Source organism: Cenococcum geophilum (assembly GCF_001692895.1).
Source record: "Cenococcum geophilum 1.58 unplaced genomic scaffold K441scaffold_72, whole genome shotgun sequence".
Classification (NCBI taxonomy): Eukaryota; Fungi; Ascomycota; class Dothideomycetes; order Gloniales; family Gloniaceae; genus Cenococcum; species Cenococcum geophilum.
In genome coordinates this window covers 439,348-455,026 of record NW_027137630.1, presented here as the reverse complement: position 1 = coordinate 455,026, position 15,679 = coordinate 439,348, and the positions used below count along the sequence as shown (strand labels likewise).

At 40.5% G+C, this 15,679-nt stretch overlaps 2 protein-coding genes across 2 annotated transcripts; one reads left to right on the top strand and one right to left on the bottom strand.

Annotated features, from left to right (window-relative positions):
* Positions 1–10,524: 10,524 nt before the first annotated feature.
* Positions 10,525–11,134, top strand: K441DRAFT_682040 (uncharacterized protein; the record flags this gene model as incomplete). Its single annotated transcript, XM_067651531.1, has 2 exons — positions 10,525–10,669; positions 10,887–11,134. 2 exons carry the CDS (start codon positions 10,525–10,527, stop codon positions 11,132–11,134), a joined length of 393 nt encoding a protein of 130 aa, XP_067497680.1.
* A 69-nt stretch (positions 11,135–11,203) lies between these two features.
* Positions 11,204–12,989, bottom strand: K441DRAFT_647178 (tyrosine tRNA ligase). Its single transcript, XM_067646846.1, has 8 exons — positions 12,796–12,989; positions 12,716–12,748; positions 12,268–12,669; positions 12,152–12,213; positions 12,043–12,093; positions 11,974–11,989; positions 11,693–11,925; positions 11,204–11,643 (listed from the first exon to the last, which is right to left on the bottom strand). The coding sequence occupies exons 1-8, from the start codon at positions 12,911–12,913 to the stop codon at positions 11,428–11,430; spliced, it is 1,131 nt and encodes a 376-aa protein (XP_067497679.1). The 5' UTR covers positions 12,914–12,989; the 3' UTR covers positions 11,204–11,427.
* Between the last annotated feature and the right edge of the window lie 2,690 nt (positions 12,990–15,679).

Sequence of the window (15,679 nt, the reverse complement as noted above, 5' to 3'; positions counted from 1 at the left end):
GTATTACTCTTCTCTTTCTCCTCTTTTAGATCTAACTCTTTTCCTTCTTTATATGACTTAATATTATTAAAACTAATTAAGTTTTTAAAGAGGAAAGCCTATACGGCAAGGTTGAGAATATAGCCCTAATAGCGGATCCGTTAGTGGACGGGATTCTATTTAATTTCTTCTTCCTAGAGAAGCTAGTCGCTTATTATATAATAAAGCTTATTATTTGCAGTATAGTTATTAGATATAACAGCACCCAGCTTTTATATAATCCCGTAGTCCTTAAGCACTAAAAGGAAAATATTCTATTACTCGTCCCTACTATAGAGGCTACCGTATAAAGGCCGAGAAGAGCATTTATAAGCTTTTTCTGGCTATTAATAAAATGGCCGCAAATTGCGAGGAAAAGGTAATTATTTAGAGAGGTCTAGATATTAATAGAGAGATAAATACTTATTAGTGCAGACTGTAGCCTCTTTTATACGATATCCTTTTGCAATAGCTATAAGTTGTAAATCTTTTTACTAACTACTAAATAGGCTATAGTTATATGGCCGTTTACTTTAGGATTAATTAACTATAGAAGAATATAGAACTCTAGCCACTTAACTATCCGAAATAGTAAGTTTTATACAACAATTAATGTAATAAGGGCCTTATCGATAACTTCCTTATTTAGGACTACTCGGAGTACTTCTAAATCTAGCTCTTCTGTCTTATTTTGAGACAACGCTTTAAGGTAAAGGTCTTTTAATTAATCCCGTATTGCTTCTTTCGTACAACTAGTTTTAGGCTTAACTATAATACTATACTTCAACGCCAAGTGGTTTTGGAAGTTAGAAGTTAACTATATAGCATACGACTCTGTGCAGTGTTTATAATAGAATAAAAGACAGGCTTTTTTATTTTATACGGGCTTATTACTGCCTGGTGGACGGGTATGCTCCTATATTAAAAGGGCTGAGCGACCTCTTGTATTTTTCGATTTAGAGGTATTAATAGAGTTGAGAGCTTCTGATTCCACTTCTAAAGCTATATTTGTACGATAATAAGGAAGAAGAAGGCGACGGAAAATTTATTTGGGGTATGCCAAGACTTATCGCGATAAGATTTATCTAAAACCACTCTGCTTAATATATTACCTATATTAGTTAATAAGGATAAAGCTTCGCCCACTTAAGCAATAGCTCTTACTCTAGGTAATAGTAATTCTATAATTACGTACGCTAACTAGAATATTTATGGCTGTCCCGCCTACGTCCTTATTAATAAAAAAGACCCTTAGCGGTAGTAGGGTAATAAGTTTATCGCAAGAGCTTAGAAAGGACAATTGGTTAGCTATAAAGGTTTATATATATATTACGTCTATCTACCCCATAAGAATAGGGTCGTTTAATTAAGCAGCGTTACCTTTAATAAATTAGAAACCTTTCTTACTATACTAATTAGTAAGAAAGAAGGTGGCAACGGCGATATCTACTAGGTACCACTTAAGGAACTTTATAACCGACTACCTGGACTATGCTAAGACACAAGGTTGCAGCCTAGAAGGCTGCATTAACACTACTTTCGTATACCTTGTATACCTCGTATATGGCTCAAATAAGTTAAAGATTAAGTCATAGACCCTACTGTTAGGGCTCTACTTTTGTGTATATATTTTACCTAACTTCTATAGATTTACAATTAAGTCGTTTACTTAATTCTCCTACACTGCAAAGCTTACAAACTTCCTACTAACGATACTGTACTAGAGGTCTCTTAGTCACCATAGGAAAGAAGTAAGGCTTTTTAGTCACTGTAGGAGGTAAATAAGGTCTCTTGGGCCTTATAATTAGGGGGTAACTCTTAGTTAGGGGGTGCCTCTGGCGATTACGATATCACACTATAGCTTAATTAACCTCCTCTTATTAACGACGAATAGGTAAGTTTTAACTAGCAAGAGCTTTTTAATCTAGGAGGATACCTCCATTATAAAGCAACTCCCCTAAAAGATATCTACTAAGAGGATCTGGAGTAGATTCTAACTAAGTACTTAGATAAGGAGGCTATACCTATAGCGAATACTTATACGCGGTCAAAGCCATGGCTTAACTATAGCGTACTCTATAGAACTAGAAGGAAGGAGCTAGCTATAAAAGCCACCTGCCTTACCCCGTCTTTCGCCTATACGTTTATAAGTGCTCTATTATAGCCTTAGTAAATAAGAATAACTAAGGGACTACCTCCGGAGCTACGGAACTGGAAGAAAGCCATAAATTTAATATTTAAAAAGGAATGGAAGGCTATGGCGAATAAGGAATAGGGGTCTTAAATGGTTAATATCTTATTTAAGATGGTTAAACTTCTACCTAGAGCTAAGGCTCTACCTATTAAGTAGGTCTTTATATATAAATTTAATAAGAATAATACCCTATTTAAATAGAAAGCAAGACTAGTACTATGCGGTAATAAGTAGCGCCTAGGAATTAACTATAGCGACATATTTACAGGCGTCGTTTAACTAAGTATATTTAAGCTACTAATGGCCCTAGTTACCGTATACAATCTAGAGTATAAATACTTAGATATAATCACGGCCTTCCTTAATAGGAAGCTTAACTGTAAGAATATCTACATTAAGCTGCTAGAAGGATACCGCCAGTATTAAAAGGATGGCGTTACTCTTATAGGCCTACTATTTAAAGCTCTCTACGGTCTTAAGCAGGCGCTATATCTTTAGTATAAGGAGCTTAAGAGCTTCCTTATTACCCTTAAATATACGCCAATTCTAGCGGACCTATGCGTCTTTATTAGCCAGTAAAGCGGCTAAATTATTATTATCTACGTTAATAATTTTATCTTAATTAGACAGGATATAAGGATAATTAAACTCCTTAAAGAGGCACTTAGGAATAAGTATAAAGTGAGAGACTTAGGCCCAATTGCGTACTACTTAGGTATTCGAATTATAAGGAACCACTAGGCGCGGTTAATTTAACTAGTATAAGACGCCTATATTAGGAAGATCCTATATATATTCTATATAGAAGACTACGCACTAGCCTCTACACTAATTTACCTATCCGTAGTAGACTTTAAGCCACGCGAGCCTAAGGATTAAGCTCCGCTGGAGCTAGTAAAACAGTATTAATCGCTAATAGGCTCTCGACTTTATCTATATATTTAGACTTGGCCTAATATAGCCTAGGCCGTAGGAAAGCTCTATTAGTTCCTATATAACCCTACCGAACTATATATAGACGCCGCGATATAAATACTCGCCTACTATATAGGGACGATCGACTTAGGTATAGAATTCGGCTTACCCTAAGGGCAGTAGGTTAGTGATCTACTTAAAGCAGGGTCTATTTAAAGCTCCTGGTTAGATTTAGATTTAATGTAGATTTGGATTAAGCCTTCTAATTGGTGAATAGGAGTGGATTTGAGGCTAATTTAACTCTTAGAGCTCCAGATCTATACCCGATTTAAACTGCGGCTAAGGAGGAATAGAGCGCTGAGGAGTTAATACATAATGCGAAGCCAATCGGCAACACTAGTAACTGCACTGTTAACTCATTAACTGATTAGTAGAGTATTAGCCATAGAATTAAGGACAGCTGCTTACTCTGCCGTAGCTACTACTGCTTCTGCAATTGCTCTCTCGTATCTACCACCCCGACTATAGTATTATACTTAACTTCCTTCCCTCCCTCTGCGATGGATCGGTATCTGTTAATTCATACCCCCCCCCCCCCAATCTAACGAAGTTATCCTTGCTCCAAAATTGATTAATTTAGACACTGATGACACCAAGGAGGTGCTTAAGCTTAAGCTACAGGGCCGCAATTACATTCGTTGTAAAGCCTTAACGAAAAGGCTAAAGCATACTAAGCAACGTACGTCACCTATATGGCTCTAGGGTAAGGACCTACGACTTAAAGAAGGCGATGGCTTGATAATATATTACTACTATTATATTTATAAGAAGTTAAAGAAGCTATAGGAGCTCTTAATTATATTAAGTGGAAGATCTACTACATTAACTTACCTTATTAACGACTATAATATAGATAAAGTTACGGGTTTACTAAAGAAGCACCATAATCCTATTTCGACTCAGCTAATAATTAAAAACTACCCTGCCGAGAGGTCTCTTATTTAGAGTCATAATTTTAATACTTTTAAGCAGCTGCTTATACAATAGGTTGTCTATTATTATATCACATTCTTCTAATTTAAAAACGCCTATTTCCGATAACTGCTATACTTTATATACCCTAGGCTTAAGAAGTTATTGCTAAAGGCCTCTAAAATAATTTGTGGGTAGGTTAAAAGGTTATTTAAATTGCGGAAGGATAAATTAAGAAAGGAGCTAAAGAACGCCCGTAGTATAATCTTAATATCCTTTAATCTTTAGACGTTGCTAAATGCACTTAGTGTCCTTAGTGTAGCGGCGTATTTTATTAATAAATTAGGCAGGCGTCGCTATGTAGTATTAGGCCTTCGCGAAGTTATTAGTAAATATAGCGGTAAGAATATAGCAGCTGTCCTTCTTAATATTTTTAAAGACTATAGGATCTGCGGCAACATTAGATATTTTATAACTAATAATGCGGAGTTAAATAATACGTATATTAAGGCAATACTTTAAGCGCTCTACTTAGGAATATCAGCAAAGAAACGGAAGGCCCGTAAACTTTGTTGTTTTAGATATATTACAAACCTTTACGCCTAGGCCTTTATCATAGGGGTTAATACAGAAAATGTCTATAAGGATTTGGCTGCTGTATATTATAATTAGGATTTTAAAAGAATAGAGCAACTTTAGAAAAAGCGCGGAGCGGTTGGATTGCTTTATAATCTTGTTTAATATATTTATATAACTCCCTAGCGTTACGCGGCGTTTAAAAGAATTCAAATTAGGGGTGCTTTAGCTAAGTTTAATAGCTTAGAGGTATGTAATAATATCTTAGTATTAAGATTTTTAAGTATAACGTTAAAAGATAAGGGTTTAATTCGCTTGGGTATAGATTATTAATTAGCCAGAGGAAAATTAAATTTAAATATCTTCAAAAAATTAATTTTAATGGCTGCTAGCTTATTTAAAACAATTAAACGCGTTAGAACTCCCTATTTTTAGCTATTTCTTACTTTCTTAATTGTAGGGAACGTATTATAAAGTTCTGCGAGGATTATATACTAGGCCCCGGCATTAAAGCACTTGGTAAAGATAACCTACTTCTTACACGATATTGGCGGGAGCTTAAGTATCTATATAATTACCTTAAAGCTTTTTATAAAGCTACTATTATAGTAAAAGGTAAGTATATGGGCCTTACAGATCACTTTTAGACTCTTAATTGGCTTTTACTGGAGCTTAAAAAGACTTAGTAAAAGTTTACTAAGCTTGCCTTTTAGAAACGACGAACTACGGAGTTATAAAACTATAAGCAATTAGCTGGCTGTTTAGAGGCTGCATGGTAGAAGTGTAAGAAGTATTACTATAAGGTAAATAAGACAGCTACTTACTATACAGCAATCGTTCTTAACCTAACACTTAAGATGCAGTAGTTTTAGGATAATTAGGGGGCGTATAAGGATAAGCGGGCTTAGATTCTAAAAGTTAAAGCTCTTATATAAGAGCTTTGACTTAAATACAAAGGCAAGACTTAAATTACGCCTTTAGCGACAATAGATGATTCTATACCGCTACCATCAAAGCTAAAGATCTATACCTCTGCTCGTAATTATAAGCATCTTAAAAGGATATATACTAATAACCCTGCTAAGACACCTACCGCTCCTAATTGCTTGCAGGAATATTTAGAAACGAACTACCTCCGTATAGACAACTTTAACGATTTTAATGTTATACAATATTGGCTAGATTGCTATAACAGCCAACCCAATCTTACTTAGTTCGCCCTTAATATATTTACAATACTACCTATATTAGATAAGTGCGAGCGACTCTTTAGCAGCTGTAAGATTCTTTTAGAGGATTGTCGCTCCCACTTATAAATGGATATTATTAAGGTAAATAAGTGTCTTCGCTACTGGTATGGGCCTCCGGGTAAGGGCACGTTTAATAGTTTAGAAGTGGGAATTATAGAGGGAGAGCCTATACCATAATCCGTATCACCAAAGGAGGTTTTAAAGGCCCGAGTCGCGGCATACTAAAAGGCTATAGAGGAAGCTGTAAAGGCAGCTGCGGAGGAAGCTATAAAGGCAGTAGCGGAGGCAGCTCCGGCTGAGCCAGAGGCTATTAAGCTTGGTAATGGCGATGATAAGAGCTCCGATAAAGACACGTACGCTGCCTTTAAGGCGATTAAGGTAGAAGAGGAGGAGACTTTTGTATAGGAAGCTAAGCGATTTGGAGTTAATATAATAAGCTTAATCAAGTCTTCCTTCTTTTCCTTAACACCACCCTACCGCCGGACAGGATCCGGACAGTAACTCTTGGCAGTAACTTTACTGTCCGAATCTTTTGATCGACGGCGGCTCAGCAGGCGGTAAAGGAAGCCAAGACACTACTCAGGGCCTATTTTAGCCTTCCCGTCATCTATTTTTACTCTTTCTTGTGCTGTACATATCTCCCCTCACGCGTCTCCTTCTACGCGTCTCTCTACGCGTCTCTCTACGCGTCTCCTTCTACGTGTCTCTCTACGCGTCTCCCTTTGTAAGAGAGGCACGGGCAAGGCATGGGCAGAGACGCGAGCAGAGGTACGAGCAAAGCCACAAGCAGAGCCACAAGCAGAGCCACAAGCAGAGCCACAAGCAGAGCCACGGGCGGAGCCACAAGCAGAGCCACAGGCAGGGCTACAAGCAGAGCCACGAGCAGAGCTACAAGCAGAGCCACGAGCAGAGCCACGAGCAGAGCCACGAGCAGGGCCATGAGCAGGGCCACGAGCAGAGAGAGGAGCAGAGGGGGGCAAAGGGAGAAGTAAAGGGGCAGCCTANATANGAAGGTGGGTCGGTAGGGATGGGAGGTAGGTCTAGATNAACAGTGCTTAATTAGTTGATCTACAGGGGTAAATTAAGGCTGAGCTTTGATATTCCCTTTCTAGACACCCCTTTCTACCTCTACACCTCGCACCTCTATACCTCTACACTTNTCTACGTCTCTGCTTGTGGCTCTGCTCGTGGCTCCACTCGTGTCTCCGCTCGTGCTTCCACTCGTGTCTCTGCTCGTGGCTCTGCTTGTGGCTCTGCTTGTNGCTCTGCCTGTGGCTCTGCCTGTGGCTCTGCCCATGGCTCTGCTTGTGGCTCTGCTCGTGCGTCTACTTATGTCTCTGCCCGTGTCTCTACCCGTGTCTCCTTGCGTCTCCTTATGCGTCTCTTTGCACGTCTTATAGGGGTTAGGCAGAGAGGTGTAGAGACAGACGTAGAGATATAAGGTGCAGAGGCGTAGAGGCGTAGAGGCGTAGAGGTGTAGAGGTGTAGAGGCGCAGGAGGAGGCGCCTCTCTCCCCTTACGCGTCTCCCCTTACGCGTCTCTTTCTACGCGTTTCTCTCTACGCGTCTCTTTCTATGCGTCCCTCGCTACGCGTCTTCCTTTGTAAGAGAGGCACGGGTAAGGCACAGGCAGAGACGCAAGCAGAGAGAGGTACGAGCAGAGCCACAAGCAGAGCCACAAGTAGAGCCACGAGTAGAGCCACGAGTACAGCTACGAGCAGGCCACGAGCAGGGCCATAAGCAGAGGGAGCAGAGGGGGCAAAGGGAGAAGTGAGGGGAGCAGCCAGATAGGAAGGTGGTTAGGTGGGGATGGGAAGTGGGTCTAGATAAACAGTGCTTAGTTAATCTACAGGGGTAAATTAAGGCTAAGCTTTAATATTCCCTTTCCAGATACCCCTTTCTACCTCCACGCCTTATACCTCTATACCTCTACACCTCTCTACGTCTCTACTTGTGGCTCTGCTTATAGCTCCACTTATGTCTCTGCTCGTGGCTCTGCTTGTAGCTCTGCTTATGGCTCTGCTCGTGCGTCTACTCGTGTCCCTGTCCGTGTCTCTGCCCGTGTCTCCTTGCGTCTCTTTATGCGTCTCTTTGCACGTCTTATGGGGTGTCAGGTAGAGAGGTATAGAGACACATGTAGAGATATAAAGGTGCANAGGCACAGAGGCGTAGAGGCGCAGAGGCGTAGAGGCGCAGGGGGAGGCGCCTCTGGGGGTAAGCCGTGCTAAATTAAGCTACGACTCTAATAAATAAGCTCTAAGCCACTAATTTTGCACCGGCAGAATGAAACTTGGCAAAAGATTCGGACAGTAAAGTTACTGCCAAGGGTTACTGTCCGGATCCTGTCCGCCCTACCGCTAAGACTTACTATTTATAGTATATATTTAATATGGAGCCATACTAGAGCCCTAGAGCTCCACGAGCTTTTAGGCGTATGGAGTGGATTTAGGGGTTAAATCCACTCCACTCCAGTCCAATCCTTTTACTGCAGCAGGTACCTCCGAAGGCCTTTGCCAAGGCGTTAGCTACAGACCATATAACCCCTAATTGCAATAGGGAATATAGTGGAAGCCTACTAGGTAATATACCTGACCTATAGCTATACGGCTATAGCAATGCAGCGTTCGTAGATGCGGTTGATAGGAAGTTAACTTTTAGCTATATATACAAGCTAGCGGGTGGCCCAGTTTTACATAAGTTAAGTAAGTAATTAATTCTTATAACCTCTACTATAGAGGCTAAGTATATAGCGATGACGCATGCGGCTAAGGAAGCCTTATGGCTCCGTTAATTACTTACTAATTTAGGCTATACCGGAAAGGATCTATAGTACTACCGATATATTTATATGGCGATAATTAACCAGCTATTAGCCTTGCTAAAAGCGACGACTACCACGCACGCACTAAGCACTTTGAGCTATACTGACACTATATTCGTGATAAGGTTTAAGGCGGCGTAATCCACCTACAGTATGTTCCCACGAGTAGTATAGTGGCAGACGGTCCCACGAAGCCACCGTCGACGACTTAGTTTAGGAACTTTGTTAAGTAGCTAGGCCTTGTCCGATGTAATATAGACATTAAACCTAAGTAGGAAATTGTATACAGGCTGGCAAATCCTTGGAGGACACGCTATTTAACAATTTAGACTAATACTAATGACTTCTAAATGGGAGATAAGAACGATGTAGAGCTCGTGACACGTAATCAACTACAGCTTAGGGAGAGGTTAAATAGGACCCACAGTACACTTGGAGAATTACGAGATGTTTCTTTATAATATTATTAAGTTTAATACTAATTTAGGAAGGATCTGCTTCTGTTTTTGGTGGAGTACTGGGGGGTACGATGGTTCTGGAGGAGTCCTCTACATTCGTTTCTGGCTTACATAAATAGATTGTTTCCATCTTGGTTAGAGTTAGTAAGCAATCACTTCTGACTCAGTAGGTATAGGCCTATATAAGGGCCTATATTCGTCGTAGATAGATTGGATAGATTCATTCATTTAATATCATTTAGTTCATCAGGTGACTCGCCCATCCACCACGGTTGTAGCAGACTTTGAGTATTATATAGCCTTGCTTCCAACAATGCGGCACGAAGCAGTGTTCGAAATCGCAATTGCAAATGCAAGCGGCGACTGGGTGATTCCACCCGTTACTATCAATCATCAGATATCATCATTAGAACTCTGTGATCGATTGACTTAGGGGCTGAATCTACTTCGAGATGTGCTAAGGGTCTTAAAAGCAGTATCTGGGGAGGACGTGGGAATACTTCGGTATTAACTGGATAGGTTCTATGGTCCTTTAGCTACTGCAGGCTTGTTATTCAATCACCCAGGTTTCAATATTGAATTGAATTGAATGCCAAGTCTCAATCAATTCAATCAACTGAGAGCTCGCTGGCTTGGCAACTCAATCAATATAGAGGTTCTAGTTGAATTGAATTGATTGATAAATATTGAATCTTTTAATATTATATAGAAATATGCTAAACATAACATATAATAATGCTTTAAACCTTATTGTTCTTAGACCCCCTTACCAAAAAAGGGTTACCCGAGCATTACTCGTTGTTTACACTATCACATTATCGCCGGGATCTTGACAGGTAAGAAAAGTTTTATAACTAGATTTGCCCACCAACAATATCAATTCTATTACCACTATGAACAGGGGGTACACAACAGGATAGTAACTCAACACTATGCCAAGACTCGCGATAGACCTATATTAACGGCAGGAGCGACGGAAACGACGGTAGAAAGCGATTCGGGCGCCGCCAGGTAGGCCCCCCTGCATCAACACTATGCCGAGACTCGTGATAATTACTAACTACTACGTAGTTGCAATTAATTGCAATCGTTTCAATATTGAATCAATCAATTCAATCAACCGAACCTTCTGCTTACAAAGCTTTCAATTCAATCAATTCAAGGCCTCAATTGAATTGAATTGATTGAGTAACAAGCCTGAGCTACTGCGTGTACTCCGAGCCTTACTTGGGCAGAAATTGCTGAATTATTGGACAAATATATATAGGTATGTGTTGGACGAATCCTGTTTCAATTCTTGGTGTTAATGCTTTAAAAAAACATGGGAAAGTTGACATTTTTCTCGACTGGGGCCACACCTACGGCGACTACAATTGCCTCCCAGCAGGTCTTGAAAGTGTTGGTAGAGGAGACTTATTGCCGCGAAAAACCCGAATGGCCAGAGCGACCTCTCGCATGGTGGCAAGGTATTCGGAAACAAGTGGGAGCAAACGCGTCGAGCTTCTCATGCAAGCTAGGGCGCATCTATAAATTTCTCTTCCCGGAAAACCGCCGTCTTTTCCAGAGCTGGCATACTGCTGGCGCGGAGTGCAGATGACCATCCATGTGATCGAGGCATATTTTGACAGGGTTATGGGAAAAGCGCCACGGGGAACAATTGACTCTTTCTAAGTCCTGTACCAGGGGGCCGAGAGCCTCCACCAGCGTCATTAGAGCTAAGCACTCCTGAGAGCAACCAATCTGGTGATCAGATTCTGGAAATAGGAGACGATGAGTGGATGAGTGTCGTAGATGAACAAGATATCATTCATGAACTTGAGGAATTGGAAGCAGAGGTCAACACAGAGGACGAGACAGACTATTCAGATTTGGAGAGTATCTGGTCAGTGGAACCGGATTCCGAGATTGATGAGATTGAAATCGAAGAATAGAGTCGGGCGGTCAAAGGCTAAAGTTATAATGATAATCGTTAGATACAGAGATAACTTAGATTTAAGAAGCTTGGTTTCTGTTAAGTTCTGTATATTCTGTCTGTCTATCTACATGATGTCGAGATACATGATATTGGAACGTGTTGCATGTATTGTGAGATATTGAGATTCTTGTTCTAGTTTACAAGAGTTGAGGCTATAAGAGCCTGGTGCTTTACGTAAGCACCATCCGTCCCTTCTCCAACACATGAGGCTCCTGAGGCTCTGCGGGAGCGCTAGACCTAACAGTTTCATTATGCCTCACGTAGAGGTATTTCATCATTGCCTCCTGCTTTGCCAGGATGTAGTGTACCCTTGTCTTTAGTTTTCTTTTCCTTCTTGACAGGAGGCGGGTAAGCTTTCAATGCAACCTCTTGCCACTCTTTTGAGTTCTGAAACTCTTCTTGGATCGGAGCAACAAGCTGAATAAGAGCCTTCGTAACGGCAGGCTTCAGGATTTGCGGTGTTAACTAAAAGAATTAGTATATAAATACTAGACAATCTAGAAAGTGCACGTACGATATCATTTTGGTAGTCATCGCGCATACTGCTGATGTTGGTGTATACTAATGTGTCTTGACCGTCTCGCTCTACGCTGAATCCAGGTCGTTTTGATAGGGCCGCAGCTGGGAGGAGAACATACTCCACAAACAAGAGGACGCCGTTCTCTTCAACGACCTTCGGAACTGCGATCGCTTTTCGTAATTTCTTAGTAATGACATTAGGAGCATCGAGACAATCAATTTTGCTGTCTATAAGCAGTTAGGATCAAAGCATAATCGAATTTTCCGAAGACTCACCTTCGTCACTGCTACTCTATGGTTTGGTTAGTGTAGAAAAGACGCATAGGGATGACAGCAGAAACGTACCATTTTGCCGCCTCCCAAACCTGGGACCATAGCGTTGAGGAGATGACCACGCTAAGGGGTTGTTAGACGCTACTTTGGAAAAGGAATGCAGAATTAAGTTGCGGCTTACCCGCTTGTAGCCGATTTTAGGGAGCCACTCCGTAGCTGCCGTGAAAAGTTTTCTTTGATCAACTGAAATCGTTAATCACTAATGCTAGACTCACATGCAGTCTGGATGCAACTTACTTCCTCCAAACTGTACATCGATTTGGAGGTGCTCTTCATCCAGTATCTGGAGAAGAGGATACATCAAAGAACTTAGAGGGGCATTTTTGGATTGTTTGACAACCTCTGCGCCAGCTCTCTTTGCATCATGTTCAGACACCACAGAGCTGAGGCGAAAGATGTCGAAGATGTATTCAGGTGTCTTCTGGAAAGAACTGCCGATGACAAATTTCAGCTTCTCAATAGAAACGCCGATCGCTTTGAGCATTGCAGAGATCATGAACTGGTAATATTTGACACGATGCTCTACCAACTCGGGCGTTGATTTCAGGGAGTCCAGAAAAGCATGAATGTCAGCGAGAAGGACGGTGACTTCGCAATCAGCAGCCAGAAGTTCGGCAAGCTTGATCATCGGGACAAAGTCTGTGGAAGTCAGAGAATAGTTTATTGCAACAGAGAATGAACATACAGCCGCAATGAGGACGGCCCGTCGGGGCAGTTCCTGGCATATGTTAGTTCCGAACGGTGAGCAAAGGAGATTCTCCGTACCCCAATAGACCTTTAAGTCTCGTTCAGCAAGCACTTGCTCGATCAGCTCAGGATTAAGCACTTCGGCAAGGTTCTTGGTAATAAGTGCGAATTTCTGGGATGGATCAAGACATGCCATTGCAAGCAGGATGTTTGGGCCCAGCGCAGCAATATTGGGGTCGTACTTGAAGGTTGGGCGATATTGGACCTATCTGAAGGTGGTGCGCGGTTTGTCTCAGCATGCTCAGACCACATGGGACGCCGGATAAATCCGGCCCGATGGCACTAAACCAGTTTAGGCCATCTGTCCCTGTGTGGTCTGAGACACTTTAGCCGACGTTTGTAAAGCACGTCGCGATATCCATATGGCTGATATTACGGATATTCACTTCTTATTCTTACGATAAGTTTAGGCAGCTTAAAAAATCCATTAATTATACACTAGGCTCTAGCGAATTAAATGGTCTACGTAAGAAGTTTCCCTACCTTCCCATTTCTAACATTAATTTTAAAATAGCTATGACGCGGTTTGCCAAAGTAAATAATTAGTAATATCCGCACTAATAACGCGTTAATCTTAACCACCTATTCTCTATCCATTATATCTATAATCCAATAATTAAAACCCATTAAGATCTATCTATTATAATATATTTAAGTCCTCCCTACCTTTATCTAACCCTTTATTCTCCCTTTACTGCTTTTAAGCGCTATCTACTAATGCCTCCATTAAAGCAAATAAGGTAAAGAGGTTGTAAACTATAAGCTAGTTAAGCAGATTAATAAGCTAGCAGTACGCAATGGGCTAGGGATTATATTAAAATAGATCCTTAGCGGTCTCCACGGCTATATAGCCTGTGGAGGGAGCTACCTTAGCTTATAAGCAGCTCTTATAAACTTTAAATAAGCAAGCTAGATAAAGCTATTGCGGAGATATATCCGTACTGTGGTCATACAGAGCAGCTCGAGGCCCTAAGGGTGCTAATATTTAAGTGGCGAGATCTTATGCTTATAGCAAAGACGTCTTTTAGTAAGAGTATAATAATATAAGCACTACTATATCTTATACCTAATGTAGTTGTTATTATTGTTCTTCCACTTAACGCGATTAGGTTAAAGTAAGTAAAAAAGATTATAAAGCTACCTTATGTTTAACCTGTTTATATATAGGAGAAAACAATATCCGCTAAGCTGATTAAGGATATCCGCACGGGCAGCTATATACATATCCTTATCTCCCTAGAGCTTTTAGTTAGTGACAAGCTGTATAAGGTTCTAATAGACCCGATATTTCGTTCCCATGTTGCCCTTATAGTAGTTAATAAAGTATACCTGCTTACTAATTAGGGAGAGACCTTCCATATAGCGTACACACAACTCTTTAAAGTACGTTTAGTCTTAGTTAATAAGCCTTAGTTTGTATATACCGCAATACTAGACCTATTTATATTTTAGACTGTATATAAGCTAGCTAGGTTTAAACCTAATATATAAGTTATTAAAACCCTAATTAATTAGCCGGAGTTAAAGATTATATAAAGGGTTATAACCGCGCCAGAGAAGAAGGACTTTTGAGCTCTTTACTTTACTATTACTGCTGCTCCAGTATATTCGTATACTGCTAGTAATAGTAACTAAGGAGAAGGCGAGCAATTAAGAAGCCGCTTAATATCCGTATAGCAGACATACCGCTAATAGTTTGATTAACTTTAGCTAATTCTAAAGACAATTATCTTCTTTAATTCTAAGGAGTAGATAGCTGCCTATCGTAATACTATTTGTAGCTGGTTAATCCATCGCGGCTATAATGCTGCTATTGCTAGAGAAGCGGTGTAGAGCTACTACGTAACGCTTGCGGATATTAATAAAGACCGCTTATACGCCGAATACACGCGCCCAATATCTTAAATTCAAATTTTTGTTGCATTAAATGCAGTAGTATACGGTGCAGATATCCCGGATATCTACCATTCAATCTAATATAGAATGCCTCGCTATAAATCCTATAATATGCTAGCACAGCGGTTTAGCCAAGCAGGCCGAGGAGAAGGCCTCTTAGGCGAAGCAATCTTTATAGTTAAGAGCCGCTAGCGGGGTCCTTGCGATAAATTAGGTGGTTCTAAGTATACACAACCTTAGTATATAGGCGATCTTCGCGTAAGCGCGCTACGTAATGATATCCGCGGGCAATAAAACGCAAAGACTGCGGATATTGCGGGCGATGCTTTATCTATAGCGTTAGTTAGTACTAAGTAGTTAGTAGATACAAGAAGCGAGCGTGGGTTAAGCCCTAGTAGTTCTATAGTACGCCTACCTAAAGAGCTTATCGTACTAACCCTACGTCTAAAGAAGCGGTTAACTAATACGCAGTTACGTGGTAAACTGCCGTTCACCCTATAGCGGCTAGTTAATAAGGATTAGGTATACTTATAAGTAATATAACTTACACACTATAGAGACCCACAGTCTACTATTAGTAAAGACTTATGTTACAGTAACTATAACCTAGCAATATTTATGGATTGCGAGTATAATATCCACACTAGCTATAGTGCGGATATTGCAAAAACCTGCCGGGAGCCTATATTAAGTAATATATAGAAGTGGTTTATATAATAGGCGGAGGCTAGGTATTAGGATACATTATAAACGCCTATAGTTAATTATATTATACTAGATAAGCAGCTTTATCGCCTCTATAATATAGAGTAGGTTCTAAATGCGGTATTATTAAGGCAAGTAATGCCTAAGTGGGATCCTAATATCCTTAGTAAGGAGCTTCCGTCCCTTATTAAGCTTTTAGCAGATAAGGAACAAAAGTAGAAATAAAAAAAAATAGGGTAACTCTTAAGTTCTTCTAGGTTAATTATGTAGATATTAGAGCGGTTTTCCCAAGCGTTAGAGT